Source organism: Octopus bimaculoides, chromosome 16 (assembly GCF_046866305.1).
Source record: "Octopus bimaculoides isolate indiv1 chromosome 16, ASM4686630v1, whole genome shotgun sequence".
In the NCBI taxonomy this organism is placed as follows: Eukaryota; Metazoa; Mollusca; class Cephalopoda; order Octopoda; family Octopodidae; genus Octopus; species Octopus bimaculoides.
In genome coordinates, this window is record NC_142943.1 from 15481522 (window position 1) to 15499746 (window position 18225).

At 36.8% G+C, this 18225-nt stretch overlaps 1 protein-coding gene across 3 annotated transcripts in view; it reads left to right on the forward strand.

The window, feature by feature from the left end:
* The window catches only part of LOC106883684 (uncharacterized), a 41903-nt gene that overhangs the window by 11610 nt on the left and 12068 nt on the right, over positions 1 to 18225 (forward strand). For all 3 annotated transcript variants that reach the window (XM_014934787.3, XM_089364174.1, XM_014934789.3), the window contains exons 2-3: positions 13367 to 13550; positions 17197 to 17423. In XM_014934787.3, coding sequence (XP_014790273.2) covers positions 13367 to 13550; positions 17197 to 17423 — 411 coding nt within the window. The remainder of the gene's footprint in view (positions 1 to 13366; positions 13551 to 17196; positions 17424 to 18225) is intronic.

Sequence of the window (18225 nt, forward strand, 5' to 3'; positions counted from 1 at the left end):
ATATATATATATATATATATATATATACACACGCACACACACACACACACACGACAGGCTTCTTTCAGTTTCCATCTACCATATTCACTCACAAAGCTTTGGTTGGCCTGAGGCTATAGTGGAAGACACTTGCCCAAGGTGCCACACAGTGGCACTGAACCCAGAACCACATGGTTAGGAAGCAAGCTTCTTATCACACAGCCATGTCTGTGTTTATATTTAGTTTTTGCAAAGATGTCAGGTCAGTAAGTTTCCATTAACCCTTTAGCATTTAAACTGGCCATATCAGACTCAATTATTTTGCCTGTTGTATATTCAAACCAGCCAAACCCAGCCTCTTACACCTACCCTTGGTGTAGAAGCTACTTTGAGAGGAAAACAAGGTATGAGAATGAGTAAATATCAAGTGTTCCATTGCACTGCTGAGGGTGTCATCTCTAAGCAAGCATGCCTGTGAAAGACAAGTGATGATCCAGGTGAGCAATAGAAAACAGGTCAACAGATTCACTCTGCTTACACTACATAAAGGGCTTGCAGATGTTTGTTGTTTAAAATATCATTTTCTCTGTGTGTGTGTGTGTGTGTACACACGCGTGTGTGCATATATGTGTATATAATGTGTTTGGTGCATGGAATATACCTGCATTTATACAAACAAGTATGAGTTATGTATTTATGAGTGTATGTTTCTAGACAACAGAAATATGAGACACTTGGAATTCATTAGCCAGACTAGATAAATTAATTGCTAACGATGAGCACAAACTTTCAGATTCAGTCCTAGTGTGTATCATCATCATCATCATCATTTAACGTCCGCTTTCCATGCTAGCATGGGTTGGATGATTTGACTGGGGACTGGTGCAACCGGATGGCTACACCAGGCTCCAATCTAATTTGGCAGTGTTTCTACAGCTGGATGCCCTTCCTAACGCCAACCACTCAGAGAGTGTATGTATTAATATATTTATTTATATGTGTATGTATGCATAAATATATTTCTTTATGCGTGTATGCATGCATACATGTGATTGTGAGCATCACGCTCACAATCATGAGGTAGTGAGTTCAATTCTTGGACTTGACTGTGTTGTTTTCTTGAGCAAGACACTTTATTTCGTGTTCCAGTTCACTCAGCTGTAGAAATGAGTTGTGACATCACTGGTGCCAAACTGTATCAGCCTCTTTGCCTTTCCCCTGGATAACATCGGTGGTGTGGAGAGGAGAGACTGGTATGCATGTGACTACTGGTCTTCCATAAGCAATCTTGTCTGGACTTGTGCTTTAGAGGGGAACTTTCTAGGTGCAATCCCATGGTCATATATGACTGGAAAGAGTCTTTACCTTTTATGCATGCATAAATATATTTATGTGTGTATTGCCATCATATGAACAGTATTGTTTGTTTCCAATTTTCCATGAAAGTATGTCCCACCATGGGAGAGTTTTACCTCACTTGGAAACAAGTGAAGATTGTCAACAGGAAGGGCATCTGATCCATGTGAGGATGAAAAGTGGATGTTAAAACAATGATGGTGATAGTGATGATGATGATATGTGTATGCTCACAGAACTGTCTATTTGTTGAGTTTTAGTGAAAGTGGTTGTATCTTGTACAGACATTTCTGTGACCCTCAAGGAAAATGAGCATGATTCTGTGTGTAACAAATCTAATTCTTTGAATTACAGATGTAGTTCATTTGATAGGCTTTCATACATATTTGTTCATGTACCCAATTTCACCAAAAGACTTTGTGTCTGCCCAGTGTGGCATCCAAGTAGTGGTTCTTGAACTGACAAGTACCAGCTCATGTCAAAGTTTTTAACCATTCCTTATCCACCCCACCTTTTTTTTTTTTTTTGTAAATTAGAAAACAAAATAGTTTGCCTCCATATGGCTGTTGCTGGTGTCATTTAAATGGCACGTAGAAAGCACCCACTACACTCTTGGAGTGGTTGGCATTAGGAAAGGCGTCCAGCTGTAGAAACTGTGCTAAATCAGACTGGAACCTGGTGCAACTCTCCGGCTTACCAGTTCCAGTTGAATCGTCTAACCCATTCCAGCATGCAAAACAGTCATTAAATGTTGATGATGATGATGTACAAGTTGAAATCCAACTTTAACGTTATTAACCCTTTAACATTCAGATCACTCTGTCAAGTGTAATTGCTTATTTATTCACATCGTTTTGAATTAATCATGCTTTCTCTCGTAACTTTGAAATTATGATGATGTATGACATTGTAGAGCAGGTGTAAGAGACCAGATTTGGCTGGTTTGAACATAGAACTGGTAGAATATTTGGGTTGGATTCAAATGTTAAAGGGGTAAACAAGGCAATGTATCTGCCCCTTTTTTCAGTCCTTACAACCCTCTTATAGGAAACGCTGTGTTAGAGGATAGTAGCTCAAAGTGCTGTGGTGCAATTTAATGCAGAAGATTAGGATTATAAAGCTAATCACTTGATTACATGACTGTGCCCGCACATATGTGTGCATGTATGCACACATTCGTATACACGCATGAAGATACAAAAAGTGGCACTGGTTGTTCACTGTCACAGAGATTTATGAAACAGGCTTTTTAATTAGAACCTAATTAACAAATCTAATTAGGTTCTAGATACTGTAATGAGTTTATTAATTCCACACATATTTTGAATTTTAATTTACTGAAAGCTTTCTATATATGTATACTTCTAAAGTTGCTTGAGTGAGTATGGTGTAGTTATGTAGAGCTCGAGTGAGCTTGGTATGGTTTATATCAGGCATAGGCAACCTACGGCTTGCAGGCCAGATTGGCCTGCGGAGACCTGTGGCAGTATGGCCATGAAGTGGTTAATTTTCTAGTCTGGCCAACTCATAGAGTAAATAGGCAAAGACGAAACAAGCTTTCACAGAATGTGCTTAAGCAAAAATTCTAGGAAAGGTGAAAGGACTAAATTTGTAGAATCAAAATAGAGAAAGAGAAACTGATGCCTTCTCAAAAGAAAAGAAGGAAACATCAGTAATAAAATGAAACTAAAAGTAAACCGTACTAGTCAGTGAGTAGCTAATTTTCAATCCTGTAAGTTTATCTCTTCTCAACACTAGTGAATGATCAGCATGTCATTCATGCACTCACTCAAATTTTCTCAAAACCAAGAATCAGTTTACTGAACGACTAAGCAACTAACTCAAGACATTCCAAGTCTATTAATTTGCTAATATGCAAAAGCCAGAAATAATTCAACTCAAATGCATTTATCCAAACAACTGACTATCGACAATATCGGCCATACACAACATACTGCTTCATTCTTATCAATTATGTATTTTCCTTATATAAACTTTATATTTCACACTCCAACATACGCTCCGTTATTTATCACCACTATCTATATTTTTTCCTCGAATCATCCAACCCTAAAATGTCATCATCAAAAAAGAGAAAAGTGGACAACGAATCCCAAGTGTTCCAAGAAAAGTGGACCAATGATTATTTTTTTCATGCAAATCAAAAACAAACCAGTGTGTTTACTCTGCTCAGAATCAGTTTCTGTTATTGAAGAATATAATGTAAACAGACACTACATCTCCAAACACTCATCTCATTATGAAAGTTTTTATGGTCAACGTAGGAAACAAAAAGTTGAAAATTTAATAAAAGATTTGAAAGAGTGGCAGACAATTTTTGTCAAGAGACATGAAGATACCGAAAATATTATTCATGCTAGTTATATCATTAGCGAAAAAATTGCAAAACATTTGAAAAATTATTCCGATGATGAATTTGTAAAAGAATGCCTACAAGCAGTAGCTGAAATTTTTTGTTCAGGTCAAAAAAAAGAAATTGATAATTTTAGTTTGTCTCTTAGAACTGTAACAAGATGGATTGATGAACTTGCAACTAATGCAGAATTAGGCTTGAAAAGGCTTTCTTTGCATTTTGAATATTTTTCCTTAGCTATCGATGAGAGCACTGACGTGTCAAATATAGCCCAACTTGTGGTTTTTGTATGTGGAATTGATGAAGATTTAAATATCACAGAAGAAATGCTTGGTCTTCGGGGAATGAAAGACACCACCACTGGAGAGGATATTTTTGAAGAATTGAAAATGTTAATGGCCAGATTTAATCTACATTTCAAAAACCTTGATGGTTTATCAACAGATGGTGCTCCTGCTATGGTTGGTAGTAAAGCAGACTTAGTCTCTAAAATCAGATCGGAATTGGCTTCTATGAGTATAGACACAAAAGATTTATCCATTTTTCATTGCATAATTCACCAGGAGAATTTGTGCGCTAAGTCACTCAAATTTGAACATGTCATGTCCAAGGTTGTTTCAAGTATAAATTTTATAAAACATCAAGCTTTGAACCACTGCCAGTTTAAAGAATTTCTTGAGGATATCGAGGCAGAGTATGGAGATTTGGTTTACTATTGTGAGATGGAATGGTTGAGCAAAGGAAAAATGTTGAAATGATTTTATGATCTGAGGAGTGAAATTTTTACAGTCATGGAAATAAAAGGAAAGTCTATGTGTGAATTGAGTGATGATGGCTGGATATGTGATCTTGCTTTTCTTGTTGACTTTATTTCATATCTTAATGGCCTTTATTTGAAATTGTAAGGTGAAGGCCAATTCATTCATCAGTCGTACAGTCATATCAAAACATTTCAAAACAAAATGTAACTTTGGGAACATTGGCAATTCATGGCAAAATCAATTGTACTTATGCAGATGAGGTAAAATTGATCAACGAAAAATTCAATAATAGATTTCAAGATTTCAGATCGCAATAAACAAATCTATGTATATTTTCTTTACCTTTTGATATCAGTATTAACCAGGCTTCTGAGGAATTACAGATGGAATTAATTGAACTCCAAGGGAATGAAGATTTACAACAGGGAAATGAGAGGTCATTCACTAATAGAGTTTTATAAAAGCCTACCTAGAGAAAATTTCCCCTTCATCGTGGATTTTGCTACAAAGAAAATGTCACTCTTTGGGATTACATATAAATGTGAGCAGCTATTCTCAAAATTGAAATCTACTAAATCCAAAGCAAGATCAAGAATAACTGATAATCATCTTGAAAATAACTTGAGAGTAGCCACCTCTAGCATTTCTTCAAACATCAAGATGTTGGTGAAGAAACATCAGCCCCAAATATCCCATTAGAATAATGTTTCATGGCTATTTTCTCCCTATAAGAACAAATCATTTTACTGATTCAACTACATTTGTTTTATATTAATAAATTGTTTTCTTCTTACCCTTATTTTAATATCCTTTTTATATTATAAAGCAAATACTTGTATAAGCACTTGTATACATATTTTGTCTTATTCAAGAACACAACAACACTCCCCCAGTCTAGAAATTAAAACCTTGAGCTTACAATTTGAATTCAACATCCTAACCACTTGGCCACACACTTTTACACATTCATACACACACACACATACATGTGCACGCATGCACACATATAGGCACAGTTGTGGCTGTGTGGTAAGAAGTTTTCTTCCCAACCACATGATCCTGGGCTCAGTCCCATTGTGAGGTATCTTGGACAAGTGTCTTCTACTATTGCCTTGGGCCAACCAAAGCCTTGTGAGTGGATTTGGTAAACAAACTGAAGCAAGTCCGTCGTTTATATATACACACAGACACACACATGTAGGTATGTATGGTCTTTGTGTCTGTTTGTCCCCAACAGTTGGTGTTTGTGTGTTTACATCCCCATAACTTAGCAGTTCAGCAAAAGTGACTGATAGAATATGTACTAGGCTTTAAAAAATAAGTACTGGGGTAACTTCATTTGACTAAAATTCTTCAAGGCCCTGCCCCAGCATGACCACAGTCATGAAACAAATAAAAAGATAAATAAATCTATATGTATACATGTATACTTCTTGTATTTGGTTTGCAAGATTCTTTATGTGACTCTCCCTGGTCAACAATTTATACACACACACACATCTATCTATCTATCTACATATTCAATAATATATGGTGAAGCAATTTGCTGAGCCCTAATTATAATTATAAAATTTTTGTGTATATATATATATATATATATATATATATATATATACTGATAACCTTCTGTGCACTTTACATCCATCAATTTCATTCACAATGCATTTGTCAGTTTAAGGCTTTTTAAAGGTACTTGCTAACAGGTATTGAGACAAACTAGAAAGCCATTTGGCTGCCAGGTGAACTTCTTAACCACATAACCTTGTCTGTGCCTGCTGTCAATAAATATTAGTGTTAAGCTTTGCCATTGATGTTGTCAACATGACACAAATATAAGCTTCCTATTTCCTTGAACCCTTTGTTGTTTAACCCTAAGTCCACATTGATTAAGCAAACTACGACCAAAGGTATTCTAGCTATGGATCGTCCTGTCTCTTTAGCTAATGTGTTCTTGTCTCATGTAAAAGAAAAAGATAAAGAAAGGTAAATAGGGGAAGATGTGATTGTTATTTCTAGCAGGCCAGCAACCATGCAGAGGCTTCCTTGCTTGACTTGTTATAAATAGCAACCAATTATTCCTCAACCTGCATGTGTCTCCAAAAGGGAGGTGACATTGAGTAATGTAATCTTAGATAGACTCTTTGAAAAAAGTGGACTGGTTTGTTGGTTGATCATGGTTGGAACGCCTTGGATCATTGGTTAGCTTGATCAAGTTGTTTAGTCCCAGGTCAGAACAGCTTGAACTAACCCAGGATTAAAAAGTTTCCGGTTATGATTATATCTTTTATATACTCAATTACATTATCCACTCTGTTCTTCAGTCTTTTTTAGATGGCAAGATATGCTGGAGGGGAGTGGGATTTGGCTACTATTTCTAGCAGGTCAAACAACCACATCACTTCCCTGTTAGCTCTAATCAAGCAGTCTTATGAACAATGGCATTTTAGACTTGACTATCCCAACTTTTTGTAACCACTGTGTTCCTTGAATGACATTATCCAATGTCTCTCCTCCCCCACTTTTTTTTCTGAAGGGTTTAATTTGATGGAGACTTGGTTGCTATTTTGTGCAGGCTAAGTGTCATTGGCTTGAGGTTTGTATGTGTTGTCATTCATATACATATGTGTGTCAGGTTAAGTAGTAATACTCTTTAGCATTTAAACCAACAATATCTGGCCCAAATATTCTACTTGTTGTATGTTCAAACTGGTCAGATCCAGCCTCTCGCACCTACTTTACAATAAAACTCTAAAAATAAACAATCACAATCAAAATCTTGAAGCTATGAGATAATGTATGATTAAGTATTACATGTGATAGAGTAATCTGAATGCTAAAGAGATAAAGAGCACAGAAATTTAGGTTTTTCATTAGCTCTCTCTTCAAACTAATCTTATTTCCAGTTGCTATAAACCTTTACTTCTGTCACTAATAAAGCAGAAGTGCTACAAAGAGTAATTTCTCACACTACTTTCTCCTCTGTAAATCTAAAACCTTGTGTCTGCAACAAATCAATCTTCTCTTTTGTTCTCCTTTATAGAAAAGAAGAAAATATGATATTGATGTATTTTCTCACTTACATAACCACTGTTCTGTCTCTTTCTCTCTCTCTCTCTCTCTCTCTCAATAGTATTATTCATTAATCTTCAAGAAACTTCTATTCAAAGAAAGTACTGACATACAAAGTATTAAAAGATAAAAAAACAAAAAACAAATCAAAGTATCAAAAGCTTCACAAAGAAATATATGGAAGGCCTGGGTTTGTTTATTATGTAAGTGAAGTCTTTGAAGTAGTAGTACCTGTTGTATTTTAGAGAGTGAATTTTAATGCAGATGTCTGCGTAAGTTCATCATCATCATTTAACGTCCTCTGTCCTTGCTGACATGGGTTGGACGGTTTGACCAGAGCTGGCAAACTGGGGAGTTACACCAGGTTCCAGTCTGATTCGGCATGGTTTTCTACGGTTGGATGCCCTTCCTAAAACCAACCACTTTATAGTGCATGCTGGTTTCTTTTACGTGGCACTGCACAAGTTCTTTTATGTGGCACTGCGAGAACACATTAGCTAATGCAGTTCTACACATCTGTAAAGAGACAGGACGGACATAGTTAAGAATTGAAATCCCACATAGAAGTTACAAACACAGTATGTTTTGCAATAAGCAGGTGTTAAGCTAGCTTGTAAAGTCAATCATTTTGTAGATGTGATGTGGATGGTGCCTGACAAACAATTCAGCCTAAATAGAAGTCAGTATTCTGTGCATTTTCAAACGTTATTTTTGTACCCAACATATAAGAGAGAGAGCGAGAGAGAGAGAGAGAAAGACTAATCTTGATGTGAGACCAATGCATATGGAGAACGGCTTTAGTTGGTTATCTTTCATCTTTTACTTGGTTCAATCATTAAACTATATCCATGCTGGAGCATTGCCTTGAAAAATTTTTAGTCAAATGAATCAACTCCAGTGCTTGCTTTTTAGCTAAGCCTGGTACTTATTCTCACTTTGGTCTTATTGGTGAATATCCAAGAGGGATGTAAACACACCAACACTGGTTGTCAAGTAGTGATGGGGAACAAACACAGACACAAAGACATACGTACACATGATGGGCTTCTTTAAGTTTTTGTCTACCAAATCTGCTCAGAAGGCTTTGGTTGGCCCAAAGCTTTAGTGGAAGACACTTGCCCAAGTTGCCAAGTAGTGGGACTGAACCCAGAACCATGTGATTGAGAAGCAAGCTTCTTACCACACAACATTGATATCTGACTGATACTTATTTTCTCTCCCTTCCCCCAACACTGGATCTACAATCAACATGATTGTTGAAACAAATTCTATCATACCACACCTTATCTCCTAAAAACAGGAAAAACACATGGGATAATGTAATCTTGAATGCATCGTCTGAAAATAGGATGAGATGGGTTGTTATGGCTTTGATTCAAAACCCACAGAGAGTCTCTAAGGCTTGTTGACTAGGACTAAACAACACGCCCACACCCTCCAGAATCACTAAAGTAATGATATTGCAGTGAAATTTGAACTCAAAATATAGGACATTTTGTATAAAGGCTCAACCATCTCAGCTGTTCTACTGCCTTAACCCCAAAGTGTTCAGATTATGCTGTCCAATTTAATATTTGTTTATTCTACGAATGAATAGGTCTGCTTGACCAGGATTGACTTCTCCAGTACTCCAGTGAATGAACAAAGGAACCTCTATGTCATTGCTTAACCTGGTAGAAATAGCAGCCAAATTTCCCTAAAATCAAACCCCACTATCTTAACCCTTTCGATACCAACCCAGCTGAAACTGGCTCTGTAGTACAAATGTCTTGGCTGCCGACAAATTTTTCTGCTTTTAAAAAGAAAAAAGGGTTTTATTCTTTATATCGATACTATTCAGTATCTATGCGTTGAATAAAATTTATCTTTCTACTTGTTCTACCATACATTTCAGCGCTTCGAAAAACAAACAGCGTTTTTAATTAAAATTTTTCACCAAACCTTAGTCACAATTTATGTTCTTAACACAAGCTTAATGATAACTAAGTGATTTTACTAAATTCTTTGTTTTATTTAAAATAATTGAAAGAAACACAGAGCATCTCAAAATAAATACGGTAACGAAAGAGTTAAATAATGCAGTCCTGGGTTCATTGTTTTGTCCCAAAATAAAGTGTTGTCATGACTGAATACTTAGGTACAGATGTGGTTGTGTGGTAAGAAGCTAGCTTCCCAACCACATGGTTCTGGGTTCAGTCCCACTGTGTGGTACTTTGGGCAAGTGTCTTCTACTATAGCCTTGGGCCAACCAAAGCCTTGTGAATGGATTTGGTAGACGGAAACTATATATATATATATGTGTGTGTGTGTGAGTGGAGGCGCAATGGCCCTGTGGTTAGGGTAGTGGACTTGCGGTCATAGGATCATGGTTTTGATTCCCTGACTGGGCGTTGTGAGTGTTTATTGAGCGAAAACACCTAAAGCTCCACGAGACTCCGGCAGGGGATGGTGGCAAACCCTGCTGTACTCTTTCACCACAACTTTCTCTCACTCTTACTTCCTGTTTCTGTTGTACCTGTAATTCAAAGGGCCAGCCTTGTCACGCTGAATATCCCCCGAGAACTACATTAAGGGTACACATGTCTGTGGAGTGCTCAGCCACTTGCATGTTAATTTCACGAGCAGGCTGTTCCGTTATCGGATCAACTGGAACCCTCGACGTCGTAAGTGACGGAGTGCCAACAATATATATATATATATATATATATATATATATATATATATATATATATATATAAAGAACGTATTTATATGTGTGTTTGTCCCCCCACCATCACTTCACAACTAATGCTCTGGTGTGTTTATGTCCCCATAACTTAGCGGTTCAGCGAAAAGGAACAATAGAGTAAGTACTAGACTTACAAAGAATAAGTCCTGGGGTCGATTTCTTTGACTAAAACCTTATAAGGTGGTACTTCCCACATGGCTGCAGTCTAATGACTGAAACAAGTAAAAACAATGTTGTTTTGAATTAATCCTGCATTTTGTTGTAGCTTTGAGATTTTGATTACATGATTGTATATTTTTAAAATGACATTATAGAGTCGGTGCAAGAGGCCAGATCTGGCTGATTTGAATATAAAACAAGTAGAATATTTGCGCCAGATATGGCTGGCTTAAATGCTGAAAGGTTAACTCTCTTGGTCATACTTCTAATGAAATATACTGTTTCAGTTAATTTTGGCATTCTTTCCATGACATTTATGATATCTAAAGGAAAGACAGCTCTGCATTTGGTCAGGTACATCTTCGTACAAGTGTCATCACAGGTATTACTGTCAGAAGGCAAAAAGCCGGAACAGACACTGCAAGATATCCTGCCTGGCATTCTATCAGTTCTGTCAATCCACAGCCTTGGATTGGCACATTTTCATTGTTCCCAGAAAGATGAAAAGCAGAGTTGACTTCAGTGGCATTTGAAATCAGAGTGCAAAGTTGCAGAACAAATGCTGCATGTCAACTCCCTAATAACTTTTGCTAATTTATTGTCACATAAAAATAGGTGGGCTGCTGTTGAAAATATTAGCTGTTAAAATGTAACATGCAAAATGTGTATGACTCACATTTTCTGTGAATAATATGCATTTTTCTCTCTAAATATTGAAAAGAAAGGCCATGTAAATAATGTACCTGTTAGATTCACAAAGTATTAAAGGATAGGTTGTGGTGTATGTGCACATTAAAATTGCCATTAAGTGCACTAAGTGACAGAACAACCAATTTCTCCTGAATGCCATAAGTCTTTACTGTTAGTTACTGAGAATGTCAATAAGTAACTAGACAAATTATTCTATATTATATCTAATAGCATATATTGCTTTTGCATTCAGTATAATGGAAACATTTCTGTCCCCTTCTGTCTGTCTCTCTCTCTCCTTCACTCCCTCTCTCTCACTTTCATTTTTCACCCCAGTTTTCTGTTAAGATTGTGGAGGCGCAATGGCCCAGTGGTTAGGGCAGTGGACCCATGGTCATAGGATCGCGGTTTCGATTCCTAGACCGGGCGTTGCGAGTGTTTATTGAGCGAAAATACCTAAAGCTCCATGAGGCTCCGGCAGGGGATGGTGGCGAACCCTGTTGTACTCTTCCACCACAACTTCCTCTCACTCTGCTTATTGCTGACACCTGACTATGTGGTTACTTGACCTACTTGAAATAACAGCCAAGTTCCTTCAAATCACATCTCGCTACCTAAATAAAAAAGACACAACAACTACTGTATTTCTTGATATACAAAAAAAATGACAAGATAGTCATGGCTAGAATACCTTTGATCAGAGTTGACTTGGGATTAAACAACAATTCCACCACTCCATTGAATGAACAAGGAACCTTTGTGCGATTGCTTAACTATGTAGAAATATCAGTTAAATTTCCCTAAGATCTAATCCTACCGTCTTATTGCAGTTCTGGATTCACTGTCTTGTCTGAAAATAAAGTGGTGGTCATGACTGAAATGCTTTTTTTCATAGATCTGTTTGTTCAAAGTTGACCCATGGCTAAACAACACCAATTTCCTTACTCTCATTTTCTCCTCCAGTGTTTTGAGCATCGGCTGTTTCAGCCTCAGCAAGCTAATCCTTTTTGTTAATCCAGGATAGCCTGAAGGGTCCTATAGACACTGGCTCACCTCCTGTTTTAACTAAATAATAATAATAATAGTAATCTTTTCTACAGAAAGCACAAGGCCTGAAATTGATGGGGAGTGGGACTAGTCAATTACATCGACCCGTGTTTCACTGGTACCTAATTTATCAACCCCAAGAATTTGAACTAAGAATGTAAAGACAGACGAAATGCTTAGCAGCATTTCGTCCAGCATTCTAAGAATTTTGCCAGCTCACTGCCTGAATAATAATAATAATAATAATAATAATAATAATAATAATAATAATAATAATAAAACAGTAGAATACAAAGATATTCAGTGTTGGCAAATAGTAATACAGATAGCTGAGAGTGGAATTAATTTTATGCGATGAAGAAGAAAAGTTTAGCATTTCAGGCAGAATCTTCTTTACTGATGGAAGGAATGTTTACACCATTTTTTATCTTGCAACTTTACTAAATATTTTTTTCCTCTCCTTGAAGTTTTCTATCTCAAAGTTCTCCTCTTAGACTTCTCTTCTTCCTTAAGGTAAAACAATTTATTCCACTGTGCTTTTCCTTTCCTTTCTTCTTCGTTCTTCTTCTGTCTTGCAAATTATTTGGCAGCTGCACTGGTGCTGGTGGCATGGAAAAAAACAAAAAACACTTAATGTGCATTGTAAATTGGTTGGTGTTAGGAAGAGTGCCCAGTCACAGATACCCTGCCAAAGCTGATACCGGAACTCAGCTCAGCTCTGTAGCTTGCTGAATTCTACCAAACTGTTCAACCTATACTGGCATCGAAAATGGATGTTAAATGATGATGATTTATGAAGTCTTCATATAATCAATTGATTGCTTGTGTTTATCACAGAGATTAGAAAAAGTTACATTAGTCAATGACCTACTCCTTAAAAACATGTGTCTCAATGCAAAAACTGTGTTACTGTGAGGCATAACTATGGCCTAAAACTTGGACATATAATACATTCACTTTTATAAAAGATTTAGCATTTATTGAGAACTGTAGATTCATCTGCTCCCCTGGTAGAAACCCAGTTTATGTAACACAAATGTGGTTGTGTGTTGAATTTAGAGTTGTCTTTGGTTTCATAGCCCACCACTGTTAAGATGTCTGTTTTTAGCCATAAAATCGTATTGATTAATGACATTTGTCTTTACCTGAACAAAATTTAATACTTATACAAATGTCCTTATTTTTTCTCTCTCATTTTTCTAGAATAATTTAGTCCAGGTGAAGGTTGAAATTGGTCATCAAGCCAGTCTACGGAAGAAAGTTACTCCAAATGGATTCACTCATGACTGGACAGTATTTGTCCGAGGACAGAATGACAGTCCCATTCATCATTTTGTTGATAAAGTTATTTTTCATTTACACGAGAGTTTTCAGAAGCCAAGACGAGGTAAAGTGCATTTTTAACATATCTATTCCTATCTACTTACATTCGCTTGTGTGTTATTAAAATTAAGTACCAGTCAAAAACTGATCTATCTAAGTGACTGTAACCTCCTCAACTAGAATCTATAATCGAAGATGCTTTCTCAGGATATTAAGATATTTTTAACATGAAACCAATGGTAACCTTAATGCCTGAATAAAAATATTTTATCCACCAATGCAGTGTTGAGCACATGTTCTCATTGTTCAACATTTACGTGTACATATATCTTTTATCTTATTTCAATCATTTGACTGTAGCCATTCTGCAGCACTGCTTTGAAGGGTTTCAGTTGAACAAACTGACCCTGAGACTTATATTTTTAAGCCTGGTACTTATTCTATTGGTCTATTTTGCTGAACCGCATGATGGGCTTCTTTTAGTTTCCATCTACCAAACCCACTCATGAGACCTGAGGCTATAACAGGACACCTGCCCAAGGTACCAAGCAATAGGACTGAACTCAGAACCATGTGGTTGGGAAGTAAGCTTCTTACCACATTAAGTTGAGTTGAATGATTTTTATCAAAGCTGTATCTTCATAATTACTCTGGATTTAGTCAGTAAACGTATATGTGTGTGTGTGTGTGATTAAGAAATTTGCTTCCAAACCATGTGCTTTCATGTTCAATGATACTTTGAGCAGATGTCTTCTGCTATAGGCCCAAGCTGACCAAAGCCTTTTAATTGGATTTGGTTGACAGAAACTGGAAAAAAAGCTTGTTGTGTGTGTGTGGATGTGCACGCAGGCATGTATGACTGTGTGTTTGTTTACATCTATGCTCACTTATTCAAAAATCATGGTGTTCAAGCAACATTGTTTTTGACACTACTCCCATCAATAACATGTCCACTTGCTTTGTACCTTCAAAGTCATGTGAATTATGAGATTCTTTACTCAAAAATCTAGTAAGGTCTAGTGTCAGGTAGAGCATCCAACTGTAAAACAATACCTCAGTTGCATATATTCATTCAACTCAAACTAGTCAAGAAAAATTTATGTAATGTGAACAAATGTGTGTATGTATACTGCCATACAATGTGTGTGTGTGTGTGTATGTATACTGCCATACAATGTGTGTGTGTGTGTGTGTTTTTTTTTCTCCTTGCAAAATGAATTAAAAATTTGCCCTGCTTCTTATGTCTTCTCAGAACTTCTTAAAATCACTTTCACTGAATGAAATACACCAAAAATTTCCTTTTAATGTCTACAAAACTTCTTCGCAAAATAGAGGTGAATTTTATATGGAATCATGTCTTATATGCTGCCAAATACACGACTCAATTTCACTTTCAGATGAGTTGTAGGCTCAACAGTTTAATACAGCCATCTGGTCCTTGGGTGTTTTTTGAAAGAATCACTCGGTAGCAAGCATTTGGATCAGATCCTTGATTTTGTCCAAAGCCATATTTTTTCACAGCGCTCTTCTGGAAGAAATACAAATTCACGGGAACTGCTCCTTCTCTGCTTACTAAATTGAATATTATAAAAGTAGACTTCAACATTGTTTTAGGAACATTTCAATGACATTATCTTTATTTTTATATCCATGTTTCCATAATGGCATGAGTTGGTTGGGTCATTAGGATATACATAATCTTGCACTCACAGTAACAGACAAAATCAATCTACTTTAGTGTTATGTCTACTGTGTGGGCTGTATACATTTTGATGTGCTACGTAAACTACGCAGGTGTGATTTTTATTTGAAATCATTACCTTTGTAGATGGGTAACCTGCAATGCAGCACGTGGAGCTCATGTTCCACTTGTATTTTCCATAACTGGATCTTTTTCATACCACAAGCCACTTTACAGAATGTACTGGTTACATTTATCAGAGTGCTGACTCTAGAGAACTTGTTTGTGACAGGACTAGGGTGTGAGATTTTTTTCACACAACTGGCTTCATCCATACTCTACACATGACCATACCAGTGCAGTTGTCTCTCTTGCACACCGCATCTGATGCTTCTTATGTCCAGCTTTTCTCTGAGGGCGCTTACACTCTGTCGTGTATGCACACTGACATTATAAATCTAGCGGAGCATACTAGCTTCATTTCTTGCAAGCTTACGCATGACCTCAGCAGTCACGGCCCATGTTTCATTGCCGTTTAACATGGCTGTTCGCACACGTGTCATACAGTGTTCCTTTCACTCTGTGTGAGAGGCTCTTTGTTACCAGCAGAGGCAAACTAGTGTTTTGAAAATTTGGTAGCATGTATAAGAATAGTTTTGAGAAAGTTCAGGGGGTTTTTATCTTTGCTGGCAACAGTGGTTTTCTCCTTCAAGGTTAGGGTCAGCTTGTATGACACTTGTGTACAAAGTATGTTGCTGCATGGCAGCGAGACGTGGGCCTTAAATGTGAAGGCTCTGCAATGACGAGAAAGAAATGAGACAAATCTGCTTCACTAGATATACCATGCATGAACAGTGAACTGAACTGAGAGTGAAACTGAGAATAAGTAGATTAAGTAGCATGTAAAGAGAGGAAATTGTGATGGTATGGGCACATGATGTGGGTAGATGGCAGCTGTGTAAGCAAGTGCATAGTGTTCAAAAGTGAACGGTGCTTGTGGAAGAGGGAAACCAAGGAAGGTTTATGGATGTGGCAGTGAAAAATGATCTCAAGATGTCTCATCTAACAAAGGAGAAGAAGGACATCCATCTGTAGAAATTAAGCGCAAAATGAAGAGTTGGAGCAAGATGTAGTTCTCTGATCTCTAGATCCTATCAAACTGTCTGAGTCATGTTTGATGGCACTCCGTCGCTTATGACGTCAAGGGTTCCAGTTGATCCGATCAACGGAACAGCCTGCTCGTGAAATTAACGTGCAAGTGGCTGAGCACTCCACAAACACGTGTACCCTTAACATAGTTCTCGGGGATATTCAGCGTGACACAGTGTGACAAGGCTGGCCCTTGGAATTACAGGCACAACAGAAACAGGAAGTAAGAGTGAGAGAAAGTTGTGGTAGAAGAGTACAGCAGGGTTCGCCACCATCCCTTGCCGGAGCCTCTTGGAACTTTAGGTGTTTTCGCTCAATAAACACTCACAACGCCCGGTCTGGGAATCGAAACCGCGATCTTATGACCGCAAATCCGCTGCCCTAACCACTGGGCCATTGCGCCTCCTATCTGATTCATACCAGCATAGAAAACAGATATAAAAAGATGATGATAATGAAGTTTGTTTCACTACTTTCTACCCTCTTCAGATTTCAGATCACTTGTCAGTTTTATGTCAAGCATTGTCCTTATTTACACAAATTTCTTCTTTTCACATTAAGCTCTATTCTTCCTTTGTTTCTGCCATAACTATAACTTTCGTTTCTTTTCTAAGAACTTGCTTGGTTACTTGTTTGTTCTGTCTGTCACCACATTCTCAATTCACTTTTTTTTTAAATACTTGTATTATATTCAACAGTCTACTAATTCCTTCCTATAATAGTTCAGCACAGTATATCTTCTCTGAAACTATATTCTTTCTCAGAGAAAATTTTATATTATTTATTTGTTTGTAAATTTCTTTGTTTTATTTCAGTGTATTCAAACGTTTTTTTTTTGTTTTTTTTTTTAAATTTTATTTGATTATTATTTTTTTTCTAGTTGTTAAAGAAGCTCCATTCCAGGTGACAGAATCAGGTTATGCTGGCTTTTTATTACCAGTGGAACTTTATTTTAAAAACAAAGAAGAGCCAAAAAAGATCCGATTTGAGTATGATCTGTTTCTACAAGGTTTAGGCGGCCCAGCAGTCAATAATTCACGATGTGAGAAATTAACTTTTCAAAACCCCACTGAAGAATTCAAAGAGAAACTATTCAAAGCTGGAGCAGTAAGTATAAATAAAGGGAAAGCAAAGAAAAAAGAAGGCATTTGTCTTTTCTCACTTTCTGTGTAGTTTGTTTAGGGCTAAGATTTTGTTCTATGGATAGAAGAGGTTCTTCACAGGTTTAATGTGGAATATTTCATTGTTTTCAAAAATTTGCAAAAATTACAGATATATGAGATATTTTGAAAGGTAGTAACTTCAGGATTTTATCAGTGTTCTAGGTTTATGTGGCCATTGTGACTTTTGGATTTGTTTTATTAGTTATTTTGAAGAAGTGGCACAATTCCTCGTATCTCTTGTGCTGGTGAAAGTGATGCATTTGATGTCCATCTTGAACTTAATCGAACTAATAGTTTTAGAACAAGGGTTGATCTTGAGTTAATCAATGCTAATCTCCTTGTTAAACTGTGATTGACCAACAAGCATCATGTCCACCTCTTCTGTCTTTAGTCATGGAAGATGCTCTGCTAAATATTTAAATTGAGAAATAAGTGCTGTCTAGTCCCAGATCACTCCTGCTCAAGTAGACCTATGAACAAAGCATTCTAGCTATGATCATCCTATCTTTTCAGAGAGTTTATCTGTGACTATATTATCAAATGTGATTTTCTCAATTTAAATATGTAGCAGAGAATTCAGAGTACCTTCCATGACTAAAGAAGGAAGAGTTAGATATAATGCTGGTTGGTCAATCTCAATTTAACACACAGATCAGCATTGATATAACAGGCTGAGTGACCCTGTAGAGATACCCATGGCTTATATGAAAGAGTTGCTAAAGTGTCAAAGGGGATGTAAACATTGT